General features: G+C 39.1%; 1 protein-coding gene across 1 annotated transcript; it reads right to left on the bottom strand.

Annotated features, from left to right (window-relative positions):
- Positions 1-451: 451 nt before the first annotated feature.
- GABRR3 (gamma-aminobutyric acid type A receptor subunit rho3) lies at positions 452-25,284 on the bottom strand. Its single transcript, XM_010173601.1, has 9 exons — positions 25,157-25,284; positions 19,549-19,661; positions 10,221-10,288; positions 9,432-9,655; positions 8,254-8,336; positions 7,275-7,415; positions 4,240-4,392; positions 1,744-1,940; positions 452-754 (listed from the first exon to the last, which is right to left on the bottom strand). The coding sequence occupies exons 1-9, from the start codon at positions 25,282-25,284 to the stop codon at positions 452-454; spliced, it is 1,410 nt and encodes a 469-aa protein (XP_010171903.1).
- Positions 25,285-26,902: the final 1,618 nt, after the last annotated feature.

Genomic DNA, 26,902 nt, shown 5'->3' on the forward strand with positions numbered 1-26,902 from the left:
GCAAGTAAAATAAGGACAGGAGCTATTTGAAGATGATCGGTGCTGATTGCCTACTAAAATGGACCACAAGTGGAGAACAAACAGAAAGGCTGATTAAAGAGGAATGGTTAGAGTGTAGATAGAGACTGGATAATACTTCAGGTGGGAGCTGCTGTCTCTTTAGGTGTGCAACAAAGAGCTCCCTTAGTGAGCGTGCTGCTTCTGTGCCACCGCAGGGGTGGCACATGCATTAGATTGCCCCAGCAAAGCATTGCACAGTCCAGTTGGAAAAGCAACCAGACTCAAGAATTTTTCATTAATGGTTTTGCTGCTAACCAAACCAGCCTTGATATGACGCAGAAGTCAGTTTTGGAAATTTTTAACCCTTTCCTCTACTGCCGCTGCATTATTTTTCAAGCTCCATGCTACCCTGATACGCAAAATAATGTCTAGCTTATGATATGGTTTTTGTTCATATGTACACACCCCAGTAAAAAAAGTTGAACACAATATACACACTGGGAAATATAATCCTGGAATATGTGTCAATAACGTGATTGTTCTGTAAAATAATCCTGCCCACGTTTCCCTTCAGAGATCTCTTCCTCTTTACGTGAGTTGTGTCCACGTTACAGACGCTGGCTGCGCGTGCCCGAGTCTCATTCACCTCACAGCGGTCTGAGAAAGCAGTCAGGTCCATGTCCACATCCGTGTCGTGAAAGCAGCCGTCAAAAGCCATTGCTTGCACTGCATCCATACTGTACCTTCCTAAAGCCTGGCAACAAAGAAGAGTTATTCTGTGTCTAGCAGGAGCCATTTTAATAAATTATAAATAAATAAAACAGAAAATTAAAAAAAAACCATTTCTCTTCAGTGTTGTTCCCCATGTGGAGAGCGTAGGGGGAACAGGGCTACCTCACAGTGTTGGCACTGTGGGGCCTGCCCCCTTGGGCAGGGCAGGAGCAAGGAAGGGTTATATGTGATAAAAGACACTGGTCTGATTATTGCCAGCTTCTGGCTGGCAACACGTGCCTGTGCCCCAGCTTCTGAAATAGAGAAATCAGGCTCTGCCTCCCCTGTAGGTCTCCATCACTGGAGTTGTGGGAAATGACTCCAAACATTTCCATTAGTTTTTTGATAGTATTATCAAATCATGTGATCAACGTGCACCCTTTTTGTGGTTTTCCCCTTACAATATACCAACAAATGAGTTTACAGGGGGAGATAGTCTTGAAGCAAAGGTTTTAAGTGAGTGCTTCATAGAAAGCTTAACTTGTGAACATTTCTGCTTCAGGCACACTTTTCTAAAAATGACCTTGTCATTCATCTGCTCTTGGGACAAAAAGGCATCATTAAACCCATCTTCCTAATTGCAAATGGTGAAGCAGGAGAAGGAGAAATAGATTCTGCTTCACAGGAAACAGGAGGGAATATTACATGGGTGCATTCTGGGGTATATTTCAGAGAGAAGAAAAATACCTTGATCAATAGGTATCTGAGAACAGAATGAAGGCTACCTTCCTCTAAAGGAAAAAAAAATTCAGGAGATGCACTCCCTAACCTCTGCCACTAGAAAAGGGAGAGAAAGCACAGACCTCAAGATCTCAGAGAGGATGATACATTTCCTCCCTTCAGCAGAGTAAAGTGAGATACAAGAGTGGAGTCACAGAGATGGTTGCTGTGCTGATATCACACTGGTGTATCACGATTACTCTGTGGCTTCTGTGATGCTTTCTGAAGGCAACAAAACACAGAGGATTGTACCTTGCCCTTTTTTTTGAGTTGCTTTCTCTCTTCGATTGTGGTGAGATAGTTCACTGCTGCATATTCGATGACAGACAGGAAGACAAAAAGGAAGCTAATCCATAAATACACATCCACAGCCTTTATGTAAGACACTTGAGGCATTGAGGCACTTACTCCTGTCATGATGGTTGACATTGTGAGCACTGTAGTTATACCTGCCAAAGGAAAAGGGGGGGTTATCATAATAGTGTCCAGCTGGTTCTGTTTAGCTCATCACCATTGCTTGGACAGCACAGCTTGGTGAGGGCATATAATTGACGCTGCCTTTAACTTCATTGCACAGGCTCTGAAAAGTGGAGTGAACCATGAAGGACCTATCACATACAATACTGAAATCAGTAAATCATCTCTCTGCTCAGTGTGTGCAGTTAGAGCTCTGCCACACCAAGTTCGAACCGCAGGGACACAACACTGGTGATTTAGCAGCATAAGGAACACATTTCTACAACAGCTTTAGGCGCTGCTATAGAGAAGTGACAGCTGGTTTGTGGTCTTCTCTCACTTCCCAGAGCCAGGGTCTCCACTACATACTTTCTTGTCCTGGAAAATCACTAAAGAATAACCAATTTCCCTCCCAACCCCTTCTCAAGTTGTACTTCTTGAGAACATATATCAGCTTGTATGTCTCTCTTGTAATGCCATGGCTCTCCAAAAACACTCTAGCATAAAAATGCTATATCCATTGAAACAAAGAACTATGTTTACTTCAGTGTGTCCAGAATTTCACCCTCATCCTTTCAATCTCTCCTCACATGTGCAGCTATTCAACTCATTTTGGTTTGCTCTATCTCAGAAAAAAAATCCCACCAACACCCAACAAACAACCTGGGCCCTACTTTTAAATAAACTAATGTAGCATTGGAAGTGAAGACATCCCAGTAACTCCTGTGAGACAGCACTGGCTGATAGCCTGGCCTTTCAGCTGGGTCTCCGTACAGCCTTTCTCCAGTTTTACGCTAGTTCAGCTGCACTGGAACATACTCGAGTTTTCTTTCCTCCTCTCTACAAGTTCCTTAGGTGGAAGGGTGAAGTTTGAAATCCACCATAAAAGAGGAAATCAGTTTATTTAAAATATGTATACTCTAGGCCAGGGAGCTAAGCTTTTTAAACTTTGTTGTTAACATTGCCTATAAATTATGTAGGCTTATGCTAATGAAATGTGTGTTATTCATAGAACTCCTGATGCACAACCTTCTGCAGAAATCTATATATAAATTAAAGAACGTGATCAGCAAAACTATCCTGACAACATTACAAATGACCTACTGAGAATTAAAACTTTATTTTTAAAGATGAAGTTATATTTCTTATAAATAAAATTAATTGGTAGATTAATTAATAAAAGGAGGTGAGAGGTATCATAATTAGACTTAAATAGATTTATATCTCGTGTATTAATAGCTTTAGACTGTGCCAATAGAAAGGGATCTGAGGTAGCTACAGTCTTATTTTTTCTAGATTGATATAGCTTTAGATAAAAACTGAGGGCTCCCTCAGTACATGTAAGCTTGTTTCTTAAACAAAGAACCTCAAATTTTCACTTGTCTAAGAAATTTGTCAACATACAGTTGGCTTCTGGGACTAGCATCAATGGGAAGAAAGAACAGGAGCTTCTTTACTAATTCTTAGACAGTTGCAGGAGCCAGATGCATTATGGTTACATTAGATATCTTCACAAATTTCCATCAGATCTTCACAGAGATGCTAATCTTTTAAAAAATGCACTAATTCCAAGGCCATCAGCATTAAATTCCCAACAAAGGCAGTCTTGAAGTGTTATCAACTGATTCAACATTGAGAAAAACAATAATGTTATAAAAAACCTACTGTAATTAGTCTTTTTCTCCTGAGCTGTGGTGTTCAGAACTAAATCTGTGAGAGCAGAAAGATGCCCAACTTACTTTTTGGCTTCCTCAGAAGCCTGTGTGCCTTGCACAGTCAAGGCACCAAAGCAAACATTTTCAAGGTGCCTAACAAAGGCTTTGCTACATACGACAAGTCAGGAAACTGGTTCCAAGTTGGTAGGAAGATATCAAATGTTTCTAGAGAGAAAGCAGAGCTGCAAAGCTTTTAGATTATGCTATGCCTATTAAGTATCTCTCAAGAACCATGGATTTGGGGAGGGATCTGACTACCTGTTACTTTATTGAGAAGAGAGGAGGGAAAAACCAACCCAATCTTTGGGAAATCTGCAGAATTATCCCTTTTTCCTTCTGTGGTGCATGAGCTGTTTTCTAATATAGCAAAGCCAGTCTGAACAAACATCCTATTTCCAAATATAGAGGTTGACTAAAGGAGTTTGTGGTAGTGACAACAGTGGCAATAATAGTGTTGTTCAGGCAATTACCTGATATACTTTGCTCATTTCTTGTGTAAATATAAAGCTCAGGTAACTTCATAACTTCTTTCCTCTCCATTCTGCACTTCCCAAAAGAGTACACATTAGAGGCTTACCTAGTGATACCCTGGCAGGGACGGCTCTTCTGTCAATCCAAAATGAAACCCAAGACAGCATCACCATCAGCATGGCTGGGAAATAGGATTGTAGCACAAAAAAGAAAATATGTCTCCGGAGTGCAAAGTTTATAAAAAGTCGATTGTACCAACCTATTGAAAAAAGAGAGAGGAACGGGTTGGGGGAGAAGAGAGGAGAAGAGAGGAGAAGAGAGGAGAGAAGAGAAGAGAAGAGAAGAAGAGAGGAGAAGAGAGGAGAAGAGAGGAGAGAAGAGAAGAGAAGAGAAGAGAAGAGAAGAGAAGAGAAGCTGTGTTATTTGTGAGCTCTGTTCACTGGCCTCCTCCTTCCAGTAGGACCAGTGTATCCACATCAGGAACAGTAAATGCCTAAGAGCTATTGCTACCCCGTTGGTTTTATATAGTGCTTTACAAACCGTCCATCACACCTCATTAAAATACTGCTGCCTTGGGAGTGAAGCATCAGAACTGCATAAATAAAATACTGAGGTTAGGAAATAGAAAAAAAGTAAATAGACTTCAAGTGAAATGGCCGGGAGGATACAGACAGAATATAATTGTCCAGTCCAGCTAGGACAGTGAAGCCAACACCCTGCCTCCCAAAAAAAGGAGCCTGTCTCCCCTCACGCTACAAAGACCCAGCACCAAGCAGCAGTTCTTCTGCTAAGGTCAGACAGGTTTGCCTGCTCAGCGTTGACTTTAGAGGAACGGGTGCCATCTAGTGAATTCTGGGGCATGCTCTCTCTGTACAACAAAGCATGTGTGCTACATACACCTCCTGCCATGGGAGGGAAATCAGGTTATAGCGAAGTGAAAAGAAGACAAAAGTGACTGGCTGTGCAGCATCTGCCTGTCTAGTCCAGAGACATCAAGGAGCCTGTGTTGGAGCAGTCATGCCATCACAAAGAGCGACTTTATAAAAAAGAATATCTCAATAATAACCCCCTCTAATATTAAACATGCTCCATGTGTTTTCAGCTGTGGAAAAAGTTTTTGGTTTTAAAAATGATTGTCTCAAAAATGGGTTGAAATTGTTCCTCCTTTGGAGGCCAGGGAACTCTAAAAGCCTAGATGTTATGTGCATGTAGTTCACTGAGAGTCACAGGAAAGGATCTGCAGAACCTAAAATGCATAAGGCTGCTTTGTGAGCAGCACTTTTGTCCATTTTTTTGCCCAAGACTCTTCAGAGGGAGATGGCTCCCATTACAGTTGTGCTGACTGTTCCCCACTATTACTTTCTTCAGGGGGTGAAGGTCTGTGTGTAATAATTTCCTTCCAACAAGAAACAAAATAAAAGTACAAGAGAAAGTGAAACCTCCTGACTGAAACAAAAGCTCAAAGCCAAAGAGAAGTCTATGTTTACAAAGAGCAGTGTTCTAATTAACAGATACGGTACACACATTATTCAGGTACTTTCCAGTGGTCCCTGCAACTTAAAGAATAAATCTTTCCTTTCACCTTTACTCTGCTGAGTAAATTCACCATCATAATATCTGCATGGAAGCGTTAAGCAGTTACACTTCGCAGAGCCAAAGGTGCTGTGAAGGTGCTGCAAAGGCCTTGGGTACAGGGGTGGTACGAGGTTGCACTGTTGTGCACAAGGACGTATTTGTTTGCATTAGTGGGTTTTTTAATGAGAATAGCAAGGCAGAAAGAAGCCAGCTGAGTTCCCAAAACCCAGTTTCAACACACAGTGATAGCAGTTTCATGGAAAACATCCCAGTCTCTGTCTTGCAACAAGGACAAATTTGATGTAGCTCTTGGCAAGGCATAATTAGGATAGTAAAGTATCACTCAACACACGCCCTCTTCTCATGTGACAGTGGCTCTTGAAAGCTGGAGCTCTGTTCTTAGCTCATACACGAGCAAGAGACAAGGCTGAAGAACCTGATCAAGCTGTGAATTCCTCACTGCTTAGGCTGCATCATAATTTAAACTGGAATTTCTGCATTCAATATCAGCCATGATAAAGAATGGCTCTTTTTTAAATGCAAAAAGATATCCTGTACATAAAATACAGAAAATAAATCTATTTGCAGCTTCCCTGTATGTCTTAAATGTTTTTTTTCCCAAAGCATTATGCATTTCATCATATTATATTAAATAATGTCTATTTTATTAATCTGCCTTGATATAAAAGGCAATATCAACACTGAAATGAATTGACTAAGACTGGAAAGTACAGTAGCAAGCATGCTGTTTTATCTGGTTAAAAACATATGGTTAGACTACTTATGTAGAGAAGTATTTCAAAACTTCTAATTGCATGTACAAAGAAAATAAAATCCACTTTGCATGAAATCAAGACAGTAATAAACTCCTAAAGCCTTGTGCAGTTTGCCAGAAAGTATAGTTCAAGATCTATAGGGAGAAATAAAAACCTGTCTAAGGCAGATATCTGTATTTAAACAAAGTAGCACTGACATAAAGGGATTTTTTTCTGCAACTTTATGTATAAGCATGGAATATTAAGCAAACCATGAATTAGACCTCAATAGGTTATAAATGCTCTCATGTAGAAATCTTATAGTCAGTAGACTTTTAATGACATTTTACAGCTCCAAAAATGAGGATATTTTAGACAATAAAACACAATGGGGTTCCTCTTGTTTGCTTTCTAGTACTTGACCCTTTAGGGTTTGCAATTTTCAAGTTTTTCTATAGAAGCAGGACGCAAAGATTCCAATAAACCCAATATTCTGGTGGCTTTCAGAGAAGCACCACAATTTTGCAAGAGCTCACAACAGCATATATTTAGTTGTTGTGCTTTTTCTTCAGGGTCTTTTAGTCAGATGTATTATTATGGCCTCTTCTTCTAATATCAATAAAGTGTTACATTGGTAATGTAAAGAGAACTGAGGGCCTAGGCCAACAGACCGGTGTGACTGACAGACCTCATCTGAACTGAGATGTCTCAGCAGTAACAGTCATATATTAGCAATGAATTTAAATGTGAAGGACATTCTGCATGATTGTGTCCTGTGCTTCTCTCTTTTAACGACAGGGGTTTACTATACCAGTACTGCTGTAAAAAGCTAGTCCACTGGAAGCACTGAATTCTTCGATGAAAAACTGGGAGAGGGAGATGTGCTCATCTGTGCTCAGAGACTTGTTTCCATGTTTCCAGTATAACATCAGATCATCTTCATTGTATGCATCTATGAGAAAGTAAAAACTAAATCACCTCTTCTGCTGGAGTAATGCTTCTGTTTTCTTTTCTTACAGATAAGAGACCACAGAAACAAATAGGGAAAACCCCAAAGAAACTTTTTTCACATCAATTTGCCAGTTGGTTGACATGGAAAAATTTGCAAAGACAATATTCCATGTAGCTCCAAGTGGAGCCCAGTCCTGCGCCCTGCCAGCAGCTTGCCTGACAGATGGGGCACATGGATGTGCTCAGGGTCACAAGGCACATAGGATCAAGGCTCTGGAGATGCCATACTGAGCAGACTGCCTCAACATTGGGAATCTGTTCTCTTTTCCAAGACTGAACAACCAACCATCATCCCAGTTTTACTCATAATCCAAATAACAATAAATTTTGAGATATCAAAAGGCTCTGCAAAACAACATTACCTCTTGTTGTCCAGCTCTTCAGCTTACTACAGACAACTGAGTCAGGGGTGAGAAAGCAGACGTTTCACAGTAACACCAGCACTCACTTTCATTTTGCCATGATGTCAAATATTGACATCTTATTTTACTTTTAACTTGCACGTTTTTCTCAGGAAAAAAAAAAATTGACAGAGGAAACATTGTTAGACTTTAGGCCTTGGGATATCAACCCGGTCAAAACAAAGCAGGGTGCATTTATGGTTTTTCTACCTTCCAAAAGCTCACTGAGCTCTGGAAAGATCCCAAAATGGCCACAGTTTAATATGCACAGGTTGAAGGGTTCAGGTCACACATTAAAATAAGTGAAAAAGGTATTATTAACAAGATGGAGTGCTGGTAAGAGTCCACATGTGATGAACAGGTATGAATTAAACTTACAGCTCTCCAGTTCTAAAGAACAGTTCTGAGTGTCCAGAGGAAATCTACTGAAATCCATGAAACACATAGCAGAAACCGTTATTCTGCAGAAAGAAAGAGAAAAACAGAAATTGAACAAAAAATTTCATACTTTCTCAGGGTTGTGCAGACACCTTTGTGAGATCCCCAAGCAACAGGCTGTTTAGAATCCTAGTGGTTGAGTTTTTATACTTTTTTTTTTTTTAGACACTTCTAGAATTGCTTTAAGACAGTGAGATAAAACTAAATCAGTGAGAGAACCATATTTTTAAAACATGAACAGTCTTTCTTATTAAGTACATTACCTTCAATTTTTAAACCCTTTTCTGGCCTGATCCTTCACTAGCCTTTCACGTGTTTCGCTTTGAAGGGTTACACTTATGAAGATTAACAAGGAGGGTTCACATTTCTTGACTGGATTTCTCGTAGACTGAAGTAGATACTATTACAGATTAGAGCAGATATCATTCCAACTGCTAATTTCTCAGCTAGAGTGGTTATAACATTTAATTGCAAAAAAAAAGATAAGCTGCAATTTCTGGAAGCCTACTCTCTTCTTCAACACCACGGAAATCCCTTATATTCTAAAAAGCTTGAGGAAATCTAGGCAAAGGAATTTTGCATTCCACCTGCTTTTTCACAAATGTTTAGAAGGTAAATGTGCCTCGACATTTTAACCAATAAACAAAAAATAAGGCTAGAGGCAGCAATTTAAATGTGGTAAGTACTGCCAAATTTCCCATTCTTGTCACAGCTTGCATGTAATTTGATGTTTTAGTTTGATTTTTCAGTTTTCCCTAAACTGAATCCTACAGGGATTTAAGTGATAAGGGATATACTGGCTATATAAGTGATCTGTGAAAACCTGTGATCGGTAATAACACTGTAGCTGAATTTTTACAAGTACAAGATTTTACTGGCTTGAAATGAGATTGTAAAAGTGGTACATCTTTAAAATCATGCATAAGACTTCCAACTATGGATGCTGTTTCTGTCTTTTAGCTATTGAATAAGGACTCGAGGGAACAACAAGCAAATGTTGATTGAAAAAAAAAAAAAAGAAAGACTATTTTAGCAACGAATCTAGATTGTTGTTCCTTTGCTTCAATAAAATCCTGGTTGCAGTCATATATTCTCTTATAAAAAGGTATTGTTCTTACCGTAGACTGAAGAGTACATTGCCATCAGGGTATACTCGGAGCATGATGTTTTCCACAGTTGTATCATGGATGAAAGATCTTTTAGAGTGTACAAAAAATACATCAGGTACCCAGATCTTTTTTATCAGTCTTCCATCAAAAGTCATACTTTTGTTTCTGTTACTACGAAATGAAAGTCTCTCATCCTTCCAGTAATGTCTGAGATATAAAGTCATTGTGAAGTCCTTTGTTTAATTAAAAATAAAAGAAGACAATGCTTGTTTTAGTCACATACAATAGAAAACAGTACAAAGTAATCAAGTCATGCAAAGGATCATTTCTTCTCTGGACATCATCTGGAGGATCCTCAATGAGAGGAACCAAATGCCACTCAGTGAGTTCAAATATATATTAGAACTACCTCTGAGATACTGGCTGTTGGCCTTGTCACTGGTGTCTGAGTCTGAGGTTCATTTATACTTAGATAAAACTTTTACAGAGTTCAGTGGTGGGCTGGATTGGGCCATCAGTGAAGTGATAAAGAAATATTAAACCCAACCAAAGGCAAATGGAAGGGGGTTTCCTTTGGAAATCTTCACAAACAACAAAAAAATATTAAACCCAACCAAAGGCAAATGGAAGGGGGTTTCCTTTGGAAATCTTCACAAACTTTTCCCAGAATGGGCTGTAGTTCCTTTACAAAGGGATTAGAGTTCTTCATGAGCATTAGGTCAGTTTGTAAAATCCATTAGTCTGTACATTTTGTACAAATATTGCACAATATTATTCCAGCTCTACTAACCAACTTACCATGTCAACTTCAGATATGCTGTCAATGCTTTCTACCTGCACATCAATGCCCACAGGTATTGGTGACCCTTCAATGTAACAGAATGAAAGAGTGATGAGGAGCATAAATCCATATTTTTAAAGGGAAGACTGTGTGTTAACAACATACAGAGAGTACCCCATCCCAACATTTACTATGGTCTGTCCACCTTAGTACACTGAATAAGAAAGTCTGTAGCAACAAAGTAAAACCCAATGCTAAAAACCTGGAAAAATAAGTACAAAATCTTCAGTGATCTTTTTGCAGCCAGCCTGGTTGTTATTGGCATTGCAGTCTGGACAGCAGTGGCAGCTTCCTGTGGTGCCAAAGCTAATGAACTGCTTGGAGCGCTATTTAGAACTGTCACGGGGAAAAGCTGAGTAAATATATCAAATACATCAAAGATTGCAAAGCTTACTTACCAGTTATTCCCACACTTATAAAGAAAATACCTATTACACCTCCTAATTACCTTTAGTTACTTAACTATTTAAAGATTAGCATAGATATTTGTGAAAAAGGATTGCTTGCTCACTACCTCATAAAGGAAAAGCTGTACACATACTAAGCATGCTCTGTGACAGTGTTGTGTATTGCTGAGTACATCATTTATTATCAAATACAATACATACCAAACTGCACTAGGGGACTTTATTTTATATACTACCCCACTACTGCACGCCACTGAAAAAGGCTGTGAGTTTATAACCCAAAGGGATCTGAATAAACTAATTATAAAATCATATTTGCATTTTTACAATAGTGACTGAAAATCAAATAAATATTACAGCAAAATATAAAATTCTTCTCAGTTTCTTTGTTGTACAATACCTAGAAAGAAGGATCTAGTTCTAGATGCATTATGTACCTGTGTAATTTCCAGCAAGTCATTCCACTAAAGTAATTCTCCAGTCCCTTCCATACGGAGGAGGGAGAGGATAGAGATGTATGCACATATGTGTATATCAACCCCCTGAAGAATATTCTATGTTTGTAATGAAAATCAGGTAATTATTGTACACAGGATTCCAATTAAATTTGTTAAAAATAGTCAGTTAAAATATTTTTAAAGTACACATTTAAAATAACCTGGTACAAAACATGAGTACCAGGAAATCTCAACAGCAGGAGATAGCAACAGCTTTTTTAACTTGTCTTTGCCTTTTTCTTGTCTTTCACTTTTATCAGTGTCAAGCCAAAATAGTCCAGAAATATCACTCTCCTGATAACCAGCCACAATACTGTGTCTCTTTTTGGAATTACTCTTAAAATAGCAGCCCTCAAAGATTACGCAGCTGCCTCCAGTTCTTACCAGTAGAGATCTTGAACTATTTTTGAGGTATTTTTAAATCTGCCTCTGTAATCTCTTGATTTGACTTGTATTTTTTAATGGAGGGTTTGACCCTGCACAGAACAGATGAAGATGCATTGTGCATGGGAAAGCACAGTAAAATGTGTTCAGAGTTAGCAGGGCACACAGGAGCATGTTTCAGCACTGACAAGAGCTGTGCTGTCTGGCTCAGAAATCACATCTCCCTCTGAGAGGAATTCATTGCTCAGTCTGTCAACCAAAGCTCAAAACAAAATTCAGGACTCCAGACAGCAAAGTTCAGTCAATTAGGTTATTAGTAAAACACTATAGACAGCACTTGGGAAAATGCTGCTGCTTTTGGAGAATAAAGACAGCAGCAATCTGCCCTTGAGGTTGACGCAGGAGAGTATCGAGTTATATATCCAGCCAGGCTTCTTCACACAAACCAATACAAATTTTTATGTCTTTCCTAAACCATCTTGACCACTTCTTGTCCTTGTTTTGACCACACCACACAAATAATTTACTTATGCTAAATATCAACGTGTACCAAGAACTGTACAAAATGCCTGATTGTAATCTGAGTGAAGTAATCTCAGTATTCCACTGAAATCTAAACTATCTGGTAAACTACAGATGGGTTTAGCCTAAGCAGAAGTCACTGTGGGATTAATACGTAGTGTGAACATCATTCACAAATGGTATTCACCCATCATTTAAATGCAAACACCACAGAAAGATGAGGTGTTGCCTATCAAGCCCCTCATTTGGACGATGGAACAGGACAAGCCTACATGGCAGAGCTGACACCTGAGCGAGCTGTACACAAGACAGGGTGGCTCAGGGAGCAGGGCAGCTGTACAGGGGCAACGCTGCAGACCAGGAGCGTGATCAGTACTGTTACTAAAACCTTGGGGGATGATTTACATGGCTAGCATGTTAAAAACAGTGGGTTTAGTCCTGTTTATGTGGAATTCTGTGGGTGGAAGGGGAGGAGAGGGGAGCAGCTCTCTACGTAAAAACAGTGTTACCTGTTTCTGAGTCAAGGGCAAGTCTAAAGCAAATAAAGTTAAATGTCAACCATCAATATTCTTCAAACAGGCAAGGAGCTACCCACAAATCATATGACAGAACAGAATGACTGGCTATCTAAGTAAACATATCTTGTGTAGTGAGGAAAAGGTTTTTCCTAGTGACAGCTGCTCAAAATGTGATGATGACTGTCCTAGTACTTTTTTGGGATTTGGAAAAATTACAGACCATTTCCTACCCCAACAAGCACTATTCCCTTGTAGCCACAATTTCATTCAATAGTTCACCTTGTCTGGAGAGATATGAAGGAACTGACCACAGAACTAGAAATTAGTGGCAGCTTATGATTATGTTGGTTACACACACACACAAACTGAAGCACCAGTTACACATAAATACACACAGAGGCACTTGATTCTTTGAAAGGACACCTTGCCCTAAGTTGGGAACTGTTATAAAACCAAGTCAGTGGGGACACAGAGTAATATAAAAGAGATCAAAAGCTATGGCGAGGAGAAATACAGTGGATGGTTCTAAATTGAATTAAATAAAAAGGGAACTGTTTCAATGAAATTTGTTCCTGCTAGAACTGTGAAACAGACTTCTGAAAAGAGATCCCTGTTCTCTCTCTGGGGAAAGGCCAAAGAGCATGTTCATGCTGCTTAATGAGAAAATACTGTTCAGTCTAGCATTCAACACAGACAATTATTAAACCACATCCCCTAACCCCAGCCCTGACCTATTATTGACAGGTAATAGCAACTGCAAATATTTTCTTCCTATTCTGACTCTACTTTGGCAACAAATGTAAGTGGATTATAAAGACACTAAAGACTGCACGTATATGCAACCCTGGTCACTTCAGTGTGCTGTTCACTTTTCTAACCTGAAGCATTTTTATACTGTTGTCACTAACACCACCACCCCTGTAAGATACATATTGTTCTTACACTGGTCTAGGCCTTCTGAGCTTTGTAGTTTTCTGGGAACATTTCTTTCTGTGATTAAAAAACAACTTCACTAGAAACAGTAATAATTAACTAACGGGAACAGGTTGCTGAGAACTCACTTGGATTTGTTTTATCACAATTGGATGTTTTTTAAAAAGAGTATTTCAATAAGCATTGGAAAAGATCCTAAACCAGCCAGAATAGTGAAGTGATTTGTCTACCTCTGTGTTTGCACCACAGATTTCTCCCTAGTATATTGAGAATTTCAATCTCTGCCTGACCATCAGGCAACAACATCAAATATACTTTGAAAAAAAAGTAACCAGAGCAAAGCTGTGTTTTTTATTTCCCAGTCTGACAAAACTGAGGATGGCAGAGAGGATTTTGTTATTAAATTGAGCAGCTTCACTTGCTTCTGGAGCATTGCTACGAATCATTATTTTAGAGGGATTAGTGATTTTCACAATGGAGGCTCCACAGATTTTCAAGATAATTACTCCTCAGCAGAAAAAAAAACAGAATTGTTTTCAGATGGGTTTATCTTCACACAAGCCATTTCCAGTCTTTTACTTTAAAGGTTTAAACACAGCAGAAGAATTCCTTGATGAGCATGGAATTTTTTTAATAGCTAGTACGGCAGGCAAATTCTATAATACCCTTTTTAGAAGGGGTATTACGTAAAAAGGATATCCTTTTAGCATTTTAGGATCCATTTCTACCAGTAATAATGACTGGTTTAGTGAATTCTATAGTATTTTTGTAATAGTTAGACCTTTGAACACACAGCAGATTGCACCTGAAATTCCGTAAGATTAATACTGAATTTAGAAAAACCAGCCAGTGTACCCCAGTTGGCTTTGTAACAGTCTCTGCTGGTAAAAAGCTGGGTCTACAGAAAGCTCCCAGCAGGAGACACAGACCAGGGAAGGATTAAGGTCTATGGGAGAACTTTCTTCTAAAAAAGGCTTGGGGGTCTGTAGAGGAAGAAAACCAGATAGAAATGTAAACAAGCCTCAGGGAAGTGGTTATGTGGATGTATTTACTTTCCTCTGGCAATGACTGAAACAGAAGAATTACTGGCAATGGATATTTTCTTCTCATAACTACTTTGTTTCTTTCTTATTTATATGAGCAGTGAAGGTTGATTAGTATTAGCAGTAGCCAACTCTTGGAATGGAAAAATTAGCAATGTAAGAGGAAAAAAATCCAGGAGAAGGAGCCTATTAGAGGTCTTACAAATTACCAAAATATTTCCCTCCTGTTCTGGACCCCAGCTAGTCCCTCCAGGAACACACAAGAAAAATCCATTTCACTTTCATCAGTGAGTCTTCTCCACCACAGTGTGAAGATATTTCTGACCTTTCAGGGAGGGCTGTGGTGCAGAAAACAACTCAATGGCAAAGAGCTGCCACTGAGTTGTTTAAGAGAATTGCAGCAACTTTTGAACATTCATTGGGTCCTATTTTCTTTCCTTTTTCCCCCCTTTTACCTTCAGATGAATTTAAGTGTTACTAATTTAGCTTGAGGAGGGAGGAAGCATAAGGGGGAGTGAGCTAATGGGATTTCTTACACTCTGAAAATTTGAAATTAAGATTATGCTTGATCGCAGATTGGGATGCAAATTTTCTAGAAAGACTGTTACCTCTTGACCAGCTAAATGCTACTAAATTATTTTCCATAATTTCTAATACTTGCTAATGTTATTATCCTCTATATTGGTTGACAAAGCAGAGATAACCAATTTTAAAACTTCTTGAACTAACACACTGTTAGCATAGGAAATGGCAGGTCCTTAAAACACAATGTAAAAGAAAAATAAAGTTGTCATACTTCAAAATATATATATATACACACAGTGAGAACTTGCATGTATGCAGTGACAATGATCATGTGGTTCCATAATCTTTAGATTGCAAAATAGTTCAGAGAGTGCGTGGAAGGGTTTTACTGTCAGGAAAAACAAGGCACAGAGGAATAAAAGCATGACCTCCTCTAGATGATAGTCTGATTTTTTTTAATGGCAATGTTAATTTTTACTAAGTTGAGAAAGAACTCAGAAAACCAAGAGCTCACAACAAGGACTTCTGACAGTATTTTGAAATAAAATAGTTCGGAAAACAACAGGATATAGATAAATAGATGTATAGTAGAAAAGAAAGTACATTGGCTTTAACACCTCTCTCAACAAACACAGTTTTGGCTGCTAAGGCAACCTGCATCATGGCCCTCAGATGTGAGCTGCTACAAGTCTCTGTTCATAGTCTGATATTCACCTGTGCTCACCCTTTCTCTCTGAGTTTAAAACATAGGATGACCATTCCAAGAAGTGCTGGCAACACAATCCAATTTCTTACTTGTTCTCCAGTCCAAACTTAAGGCACCTTCTCACAGATTATCAGTTTATCAGGCTACTGAAAAAAAATCAGTGGAAGTATTTTAGGCCATAGTAGGACAAAGATATATAAGTCATGAAAAGGTCTGACCCCGAGTCTGCTGACAGTCTTTTGTTTCCTTTGGTAAGGTCTATGCAGACAGCCAGCCTTATTATACCATTGCAGGACACCTCACATACCCATCACTGCTTTCTCACTGCTTCTGGAAGCAGCAAGGACTAAACATAATTCAATTAAATGTTCACTGATGCAGTTGGTAAAGCTGTTTGAGCAAAAGAAACATTTGTGCTCCTAGGCCAATGTCTAGTGGAATTGCTGAAATCATTATGCTGGTCCTCATTTGTTTACATCAGCGAGGGTCCATCTATTGGAGACTTCCAAGCAAAAGAGGACCCTGACATTAGATACAAAGCAACAACAAAGCAAAAAAAAAAGAAATCTAGGAAAGGAAAAAGCCCACCCCCTACCCCACCCCCCCTCAAACAACAACCCCAGAGTCCATCTTAGGGAATGAGTTCAATCTAACAATGTAAATTTTGGGTTTTTAAAGAATGTTTAGGTGTACTGAATTATTAATTCATTTCACTCAACCTCACTGTGTAATGAACTGCAGACAAAGCAACATTTCTATAGCAAAAATTTAGAAACAGCTTGCTAGCAGCTTGCTGGTTTTGCTTCATCTTGACACAGCATGCTTCTCAGACTTTGATCTCTAATCTGTTAATAAATAGACAATATCAGGACTAAATTTTAAAATCAACAGTCAGAGAGTCGAATGCTCATTGTGTAGCTGGAATGGCATTGCAATCAACAGAACAATGCCAAAATACACTCACAGAAATGACAGCAGAGTTGTGTCCATTTGGTCATAAAAGGGATCTGTTACCCCCACAGAGCAATGACATACTTTCATGAGACAGCAACCAGTCATGCGAGCAAAGTCACAATTATTTCCAGTAACACTGCAGCTGGTAGCATCAGTATTCAACATTCTACATTCGTTTCCCCCAAGTTTTTTCCTGTGCATGTTTGTTCAGTTTACAAATCAAAATCAGCATGTGCTGTCTCTGTTTTTCCTTTGTTATTTTATTACAAATACTAAAACCTTTGAATCCTGTAGTCTGCCTCCTTTACTTTGCATGTGTGGGGCTAAACGAAATCAAACAAGACAGATCTAGATTTAGGAGTTCCCTGAACTGAGGGATCTCCAACAGGTACAAAACAGCATGAATTTTCCAGCTGTTTTTTCTCCCAAACTGGTGCAAAGGATGATTGACCTTCTCAAGGAAAGGGGCACAGTGGAGCTAGATAAACAAAATTTGTCATTCCAACTCCCTTACATTTCCAGAACATCACAATGGGGTATAGAAGAGGTAAAAAAAATGTCCTTCTTTTAAAGTATAATTTTAAAATACTTGGTTTTCTCCCAGCTGCTTTGATCTGGTTCTTTTTTCTCCCATCGGTATTGTGAATTGATGCATTGTGCTGGGCTGAATAAACCACGCACTGTGGCATGTGACAGACAGAAGCCCTTCATGAATAACAGTACTGAAATGCTTCATTAGATTTGATAAAAACAAACCCAAAAATTCACCTGCTTTAAAAACATAAAGCCACAGCATTACAAGCCTTTATGCAGTTTAGGGCTACGTTATGATTGCCCTGGCAATTACTGCAGCAATGGTATCTCTAATTTCATCTTCTCTTCTAGTTAAGTTTCCTTCTGCTGCACACTTAATCATCAGTGTTCTTCAGAGAAACCCATACTCTGTCATACAATAATTCCGGGTCTGTTATTCATATTCATATTTCAGTTGGTAAGTTTTATCCTCTGATGAGGTCACATTTGCATACTAACTCTCTGCTGCTGCCTTATTAACTTGCCTCTTGTGAAAAACAAACCATTCTTTACTACTGCAGCACCACTGAAATCAATGGGAAGATAGGAATAGCAGAGGATAAATTGAGGATCGACATTCATTTTGCTGAGAAATTTTTCACTGTGTGCTGTAAAAATGTTCATGGATCTATGTTTTAGTCTTGGAGAGATTCACTAAGTATTGCAGATATTAAGAGAGTTCTGAAAATTTGGAAATGTGTGATCTATTGGATGTGACTGAAAAAAAGTGCCTCCCATGCCACAACGGCATGTGGATGACAGAAGAGAAGCAAAGCTGATGCACTCTTCTGATGAAAGCTATTTCTGAAAGATAGGAGTACAGCTGAAATCATACCCATGGCAATGTGATTATTGAGAAGCCTGTGCAATGAAGTCAGTGGAAAAACTACAGCTGGCTTCAATAGGAATTGAATGGGCTCTATGAGTAGTCATCTGAAAATAAAGAACAGGGGAAAAAGCCTGGTACAGATTGGCTAGGTGTGAAAAAGTCCTCACTGCCTGTGGAAAATTACAATTATAACTGCCAGAACACAGGGTATATTCTGAAAGGTGCTTTTATGTACATCAGAAGTGTTGCTTTCTGGGCTGCTCAGTGACAAAGTACCTCCCAAACTGTTGTTTGCTTTCCCTAACCCTAACTTCTTTTCTCAAATGACCCTCTCAAAAATTTAAATCCCTTGTGTGGCAAAGCAGGTGGTAACAAGATGTCCAGACTGACAGATATTAGACTAGACAGGTATTAGGCAAGAGATAATCCTAACTTTTGTCGTCAAGAAACAGACGGATCTCAGCTATTGTTCAAAATCAGGCAAGATTTTTGCTCTCTGACAATACAGAATTTCTAGAGGAACAAGAAACCCTTTCACTTTTTCCCAGTGCATCCAGAGAGGTTCTTCTTACCCCAAGTCTCCCTCCTGGCATGCTTGCCAGGCCCCAGGTTTCAGCAGCTGGTGTCAACAAGAATAGCTCCACAGACTTCAGCTAGCCTGCCAGATTTATGTTTGCTTACACAGCTGATTATTGGTCCTCATATATTGTGTTTGGGCTTCACAATCCACAGCAGTTCAGCCTGTTTTCATGAATCATGAACTCAGAACTGGTGACACAAAGGATCAGACAAAGCTTATTAGTGGGGCAGCTTTCTCATTTTACCTTTCATGAAGGAGAGTCAAAATGGAATGCAAACTGTGAACATCCTATTGAATACTCACTCCCTTTATCCACATGCAATTTAGTTAAATGAAGAAATAATCATCGCAGGGCCCGAACCCACAGAAACGACATGGTAATAAACTGAAGGCCTGTGGGTAGCTTTTTAATTTTATATAGAGCAAACAGATTTAGGAATTGATGGCTCATTTCAATCTCTCAAAACAAATTCAATGACTAAGTAATTTGCTAATTGCTACTAGACTATGCAGTTTACAGGGATACCTTAATCACTGTTCTCAAAGAATCTTATTGTAATAGTATTTTTTAAAATTAGTTCTGAAAAGGAGACAATTTGAACAGTTTCTATTGATGTGCTAAACACAAAAAACTCCCTTGCCTTCAAGTATATATGGATTTCTTCTCTCTTTATTTCCTGGAGCACAATGAAAGAGGTGAGGTGCAATTTAGTCTGTAATTGAATTTTCAGTGACACTGCTGGACAGAGTTTAAGTAAACTTCCAGGGAAAGGATAAACAATTAACCAACTCAGTGCAGGCACGTGCTGCTTACCTCCAAATCCAGGTCTCAGTGCAAAGTCATGGTCCTCTATGCGAAGAAGCTGCTCAGATTTAAGTGGCCGTATTTTGGTGCTGTCAAGTTTCCTCAGTTTAATTTCTCGTTTGCTATGTTTAAAAAAAAAATAAGAAACTTCATTTTTTTTTTCTGCCTGACATTCAGAGGCAGGGACCCAAGAATCCTGGACACTTAAATCTGGTATGATAAGGGAAACAATTGTCTGAACCAAATTATCAGGGCAATCAGAGCACTTATTCAAATACAGGCTTTAGTTTCCTCAGTGTGAAAATTATGAGGATGCTAAAATGAAGCCCCAGGCTTCAGAGAATTAAAATCACCGCAGAGCAAGCCCGTATCAGAGTAGAATGGGCAGTAGAACTGCACACCTGCAATGCACTGCAATAGGTATGTGAGGAAATTCTGCTGCTTGGGAACCAGTATAAGAGAAAATGGTGAATTATGTTTAGAATGCCATGGCACAGCTAATACAGTTTGGAAGCTTTAGGTTATTTGTCATTAGATGTGCGAAGGAAAATAGCTGTTTGATGCCCGGATGATTTCACTGGAAGGAGCAGGCTCAAAATACAACACATCTATCACAACTTCTTACCAGAACCAGGAGGTAACTGAAGAAGACTTTCACTAGTCGCGAGAGGCAAAACATAAGCTACCAGGAATTTTTATTTCTTAATGAGCCATTGAGCAGAGATGTTGTGGGATTTTGATATTCCTTCTGTTTTCCTAGATGAGGACAAAATAAACAGAAATGCTGCCTCTATGAAAAGGATCTTTTGTGCCCACTTACTTGAGCAGCCTCCTCAAGCTGATGTTCTGTCTACAAATGGTGGAGTGCCTCTAATTGTTTCTAGCTGCTATGAAAAGTGGTTGTTCAAGCTAGGCAAGACCTTGCAGGGGTCAAAATGGCACTTTCATTATAATCACGCTACATCTTTTCTTCAGTACCTTCCATTGGCAGAAAACATATTTTTTATTGTGAAGGAAAATAGACTTACACGCAGAGACACATACTCATGGTACTCGGAATTAATTTCATGGACACTGGCAACATTGCATATGTAAAGGTACCAAAACTTAGAAAAAATCCATAAAATTTTCTAAAAGAATTTAAAAGTAATACACTTCTGCTTTACATTTTCTGACTGCTTCCCCTACCCAAGGCTAAGAAGTGTTCTCCAGCAGAAACTACTTTAACATCAGCATCTGGACTCCAGATGTTGCTCCTTGGCTAAGAGTTACAGTATTAAATTGTCCTCACTGCAGCATTAAAGTTATTTAACTGATGACTCAAAGGGAATCACATGTATGTTATTTCTTTACTCCCAAGAAATCCTAGACATATATCTAACTATTGATCAGCACCACAGCATTGTGAAATCATCAGCAGATGTTTTCTTGAGTGCTCCTTCCTGTGGCACCAATTCCATTAAAAATCAGAAGAGACAGATCTAAGTAGCCTGGGTCTCAGAAAAGCTTCACAAGCTCAGTCAAGATATAATTTTCCTTCTCACAGAAGCACAGTAAAGACACAGATTATATTTTGGTGGCCTGGCACACTGGTCTTTTTATCCTGGCACCTTTTTATCACACAGCTTTGGCCAGTGCACCATCATCTAGGAGTCTAAATGCAGTCATCAGTTCTGCACACTGTGTCAGGGTGTGGTGTTTGAGAGGAAAAGCCCCCCCAGGCACCTAAGGAAAGGAAATCTCTCGTTACCTGCCTAGGGTAGTAGCAATAAAGGGAGCTCTGACACATGGCTTGGTATTGCCAGAGATCTGGGCAATGATAAATAGGAGTTTGTCAGTCTCAGTGAAGCACATGCTCAAGAAACTACTGCTTCCAGTTCTAACAGCTCTGCTTTACACAGCTATATTCCAAGCAACATTTTACATTATGCAAATGACATGGTAATCTCTAATTAAATTCCAGCAGAGGTCATAAAAAGCACTTGAAGCGTTTCAGATCACACAGGGAAGACACCCCTGCTGGTACTTATATAGGAAGTTAATGGAAGCACTAGTTCTTTGGATGAAAAAAGTGAGATACACTCTTTTGGACATTCCACTACCCAATACTGTTACAAGGACCCATGGTGGACGCCTTGGTATCTGACAGAGCTCTCAAAGAGGAGTTAGTCACTGCCTACAAAGCCAAAGAAACTATTTCCCAATTCTTTAACAATGGGCAAATATGTAGCAGGCTTTTAAAGACATATTTAGCTGCTCCTACCTAACCTTGAGTAACTAATATTGAGAAAGATCAAAGGGCTGCTCATGGGTAGTTGGATCATTTTTCATTAAAGCATTTAACCACATAAAACCATCAGTGTAGTTCCATAACCAGTGGCATTCATGGGAGTGATGTGGTTAGTATCCCACCTGGTTGTCTTTAACTTACTAAGTTATCAAAAGTTTACACTGGTTCAATGAGAAACTGGTGACAAGTTCAGGGGAAAAATATCCAATAAAGACCACGAAATCTGCATAAATTTCATCCAACACAGGAAGCCTCTGAGGAAAATCTAGTGACTAGAAATGGGGAGTGTATTAGGGGGAAATATGTTTGCCCTGTTTTTATTCTTACAAACTTGTGCTTACAAGCCTTGGAAACAAGTCACTATAGTACATGGACCTCTGGCAAGATCCTTCATGTTTTAATGCTGTGAGTAACAAATGGTAAGATGAGTCCTTGGTAGGAGACTGGAGGAAGGCTGGAGCACCTCTGGGTATTCAGGAAAATATACAGACATTTCCAGCACCATCTTCATCATGACAGATTTTGAAAAACCTGAAACTCACGTCTCAGGAAGGATAGTTAGGAGAGATTTTTGTTTTCAGTTACACTAATTTAGTATCCAAGATACCACACTTTGTTGCTGCAGTATGGAGGTAGCGGGGAAAAAAATTCTCATCACATTCAAAATTCAGTATCTTTATGAAAAAAATACTATGAATGATGCTTTTATGAAAAGAATACCATGAAGGACCCTAGATTTAATGGCCATAAACTTATTTCCAGTGCTACGTCCCTGAGATCTCTAGCTACTACCAATTGAAAGGTATACAAAAAGTAGAAGTTACAGAAGTCTTATTCCCAGGAGAGTCTGTGGAGTTACACAGCAGCGTGATCTCTGGAACTTTTAACATATTTATCAAATTTTGAAACTCAGATAAATGTAAACATTAAAATTTTAAAAAACTCAAAAAAATGTAAACACGGTTCTCTCCCTCATAAAAATGCATTTCCAAGTGTTCAGTGACATCAGCAACATGTGCTGTCAAAAAGCCTAACATTTTGACAGTCAAATGTTTTGTTCTTTGCTCTAGGAAATGGACCATGAGAATAATCTCTTTCTCATGTACTTTTGGTTAATGCTTTAAAATCTTCTTTACACGAGAATGCAGACAAATAGCTTTGGAGAGAGAATTGGGTTACTCTCTTAAAACAGTGGAACTTGTAGGTTAAGTAACATTTTCACATGGGATTCTTTTTAAAAGGCCACCCATTTAACCAAGGCCATCTGTCAGCTGCGTCCCTAATAACCTGAGTGCTGCCTGAAAGGTTTCTCCCCAGAAAGAAAGAGAAACTGGTGGAAAGTCAGACCCTGGAGGGTCTGGAGGATAATGCTGCCTTTGAAACAAAACCAGAGAATCAAACAAAGAGAAATTAAACATATTTGGATCCTTTCCACAGAAAAGCTGATTTGCAGCTGTTAAGCTTTGGGATCTTCTGTGGCTCAGATTCTGCAGTCTTCTTCCCAGTTCCAAATCACTAAGGCCTGGGAAGACATGGAAAGGCCACAGCATTGCCTTGTGCAAAGAGAACTGCTAGAGCAGTCAGCATCAGCTGAGAATGTGGTCCTGCCTGTCTACAGGACTGCCGTATGAATCCATTTGTAGGTATTAGTAAAGATCTGTGACGATGGAGAGGACACTGTGGTAGCATTGTTACTGCTGTCCTGTGGCAAGAGCTCAGCAAAGGATGGCCAGCAGGATGCCACAAAATAAGTTGTCTCCTACCACCAGGCTTTTCTCCTGTTTTGTGAATTTTTAAGCCAGTGATGGAGCAACTCCTCTCAGCTACTGCAGAACAGGATAAATGCAAACAACAGTAGCATATGTTTCCCTTTTACCACTGACAGAAGTGTGTCAGCTGAGCTTAAAATAGACCTTCCTTACCACTACAGCAATAAGAAGATATTTTATTCTGTTTCCATTTGAGTCTTAACTGCTTCCTGAGACTAGAAAAGCACCAGATTAGACCTTATTTTGATATTAGGGCTAGTCAGTCCTGTTTATTTTGTTTTATTATTACAAATAATTGTGCACTAGTACTCATTTCAAAACTGTGAGCAAGTTTGAAACAGTCTGCTAAATAGCTGTTCTTTTAATGAGCTTTTGGCTTAGACTGAACTTGAACTTACGACCTTGAGCTGAAATGCAGAAGTACTGAGCAACAGAGCATCTCCCACACCTCCACGTGTCACTGGGATATGTTCTGTTGCCTTACATTGCTTAAACGTGATTTTATCAAGACATGTAGGGATTCAGAGATATGTCACTGCTGGATTATCACATAAGAAGAGATATAGAAGATAAACAGCTGTATACCAGCTACAAAGCATGTAACTTTAAAAACAGCTTAAATATATCAGATGAGTCTGATTATGTTACTTTTCCTCACTATGTGATAGTTTTTCCAACCAAGTAGCTGGTTTGAAACGAGTAAGGATACACATATGAATAAACTGTGAGTTCTCTCCTGCCCATTTTAATGGGGCTCAAGTACAGGGGAAAAATGTAACAGTTGTATCCCTTCTTCTTCCTTAAATAGAGCCACTTATTACAATTTCTCCTGCCTCCCAACAAGGAGAGATTTTGCTTGGATTATCACTGGCAGTCATTGGTCTGTTTACATACTATTAGATTAATCTGGAAACACATTCAGAGGCCTCACATGGCAGATGTGATACTGCGTTTGTGGGAAAAAGCACTAACACTTTGCACAGAAACTTACATGTAAAAAACCTTTGTATCATTATTCATTTTAAACCAGCTACTTGATTGGAAAAATAAGGAATGGACACAATCTTCAACGTTTAAAAGCACAAGTGTGTTCCAGAAAGGGAAGACACTGTGCCATCACTACAAATATGGTACAATCCACCTCACCATAAAAATGTCTTTTGTATCTTGATAGTGTAGCTACTCTGCTGTTCAGGTAACAGAAGCCACTTTATAACATTGGGATAGAACTTTGGAAGGCATTTCTACACCTTGTAATGGGAGTGAGAGGTATAGTATTCTGGTATCACACAAGTTAAAAGAGCTGTGTGTGGGTGTAAGTGTGAACAGACCTGCATATATATGAAGCATTCATGAAATCACAATATGAAATGTCTGGTTATGAAAAAATAATTAATAGTTCACCATTTCTGTTTTGGGAACACCCCATCAATACTATGCATACTGTAAATTCAGAAACCGGCAAATCAGGACAGTGAACAAAAAGGGTGTATCAAAAACATTGCTGACAGCATGAAGTCTATCAGATAAACACAGACAGAGAGAGTATATTGCTTACCTGCTGTGCCTTCTTAAGAATGAGAATTGTTGCCGATGATGAAGATGGTGATGCTGAGTTTGAGAACTGTGTAGTACTGCTATCGGCCACAGGCAGGTGAGGAACAGAATTTTCATGACCAGGACCATCTCTTCCAAAAGAGAAATGCACCTGATCAGCCAACTCACCTTGCTGACTTCTTATTTTTAGTGTTTAGAAACAGCATAGCATACAGAAGATGCACCTGAAGCAAAGGCATTACTGAAGACAGAAGACAGGAGCATCCCAGTTCTGATGTCCTCGCTCAGTTCCTCTCATATTTTGGCAAATCATAAAAATTTCCATCAGCTCTACATCCCTGCAGCATCCACTGTCAAACCAGGAGCACCTTGCCTTTTAGAAACGTAGTAGACACAGCAATTTGTTTGGCCAGGCTGCAGGCTGATCCATTGCTTCCACTCATTCAGCATAGGCGCATACTTGAATTCTCCATCACCCACTCAGTAACCTCTCCAATGTAGCCTGCGCAGGCAAAGTGATGTCAAACATTTAATCCCCCTTAAATCCCACACAAAACCATACAAAAATCTGCTTTAATGACAAAGGTCTCTAAATTAATCTTGCTTTCTATATATGTGTGTATCCATTCAAAATAATTTTCTGTACAGATCAAGCTCTTTCATTAAGTGGTGACGTTGTATTGTCTTCCCCACCATTAACATAATTCCTGTGAGCTGCAGCAGCAAGCGTTTTGTCTATAGGTACAGATCTGTTTGGACAGCACAATATCATGGAACAAGTCCAAACTGCAAATGAAGTCTTGTTTCAATATTCCCCAATAACATTTGGAAATACCAACAATCTTTTTTTTTCCTTTTTCCTTTTTTCTCCTAAATTCTGTAGCTATTTAATTTACTCTAAATTTACAAGGGATGTGCACGTCTGAGATCCAGTATCCTTCCACCACCCCTAATTTTATCTTTATTTCATTTAGCCTGCCGTGCCTGTTCAATAGCAGATTGAATTGCAAAACATCTTATTAACAAAATGTTGCTTAAGCAATAACTCTAGTATGCCTGCTTCTCCTATGAAAGGTGATACAATTTATTTTGGGCTTAAAACTGGGCAATCCTGGGCATACCTTCTTAGCTGACACAGTCAAATTTATCCTCTTCAAGCCATCAGCAAGTTCAATGATTATCAAAATCAACAGCACATATTTAATTTTCTTTATCTAGAAAATGAGAGATATGAGATTGGAAGTTAGGGATATGGAAATACCCAACCTCTGTCTAGCAGACATAGAAGTCAGTCAGGTCTCCCAGCCGCAGGCTTCTTCCTAAGCAGGACAAACAGAGGAATGAAAGCAAACCCAGCACTGTGTCTCCTGAAGACTGTTAACACCCAAGAATGATGGGATAATAATTCTGTGATGTGGACATCTGCCTCCTCAGAAGTTCCCTGAGATTCCCAACTAACTTCATTAGGGCTAAGAAATAATTCTCAGATGCAAATGATTTCCAGGAGGAAGTTACCAAAGGACAGCTAATCCCCACTGTTGTTTTTTTTTTTCCATTTGGAGTTGAACAGCTATCTGACTGTGACTTAAATATATACATATATATATAAATCCCTTCCTAACCATGCATAAAACTTTAACAGTTGGATTGAATTTAGGGGTGTAGATCAACGGCTTGTAACCCTATTACCCATCTCATTCTACATGGTTCATAGTTTAATCCTTTCCTGTTCAGCAAACTCCTGGAA

Source organism: Antrostomus carolinensis, unplaced genomic scaffold (genome assembly GCF_000700745.2).
Source record: "Antrostomus carolinensis isolate BGI_N321 unplaced genomic scaffold, ASM70074v2 scaffold25028, whole genome shotgun sequence".
Taxonomy (NCBI): domain Eukaryota; kingdom Metazoa; phylum Chordata; class Aves; order Caprimulgiformes; family Caprimulgidae; genus Antrostomus; species Antrostomus carolinensis.

Bases quoted from the DNA above. Each gene is read 5' to 3' on its own strand.
- GABRR3 (XM_010173601.1), bottom strand. From the start codon at position 25,284: ATGGTCCTGGTCATGAAAATTCTGTTCCTCACCTGCCTGTGGCCGATA. The intron at 10,289-19,548 runs GTAAGCAGCACG...GTTACATTGAAG, and splicing joins ACTGAGACCTGGATTTGGAG to GGTCACCAATACCTGTGGGC. The intron at 7,416-8,253 runs GTAAGTTTAATT...ACTTTCTCATAG, and splicing joins TTCTTTAGAACTGGAGAGCT to ATGCATACAATGAAGATGAT.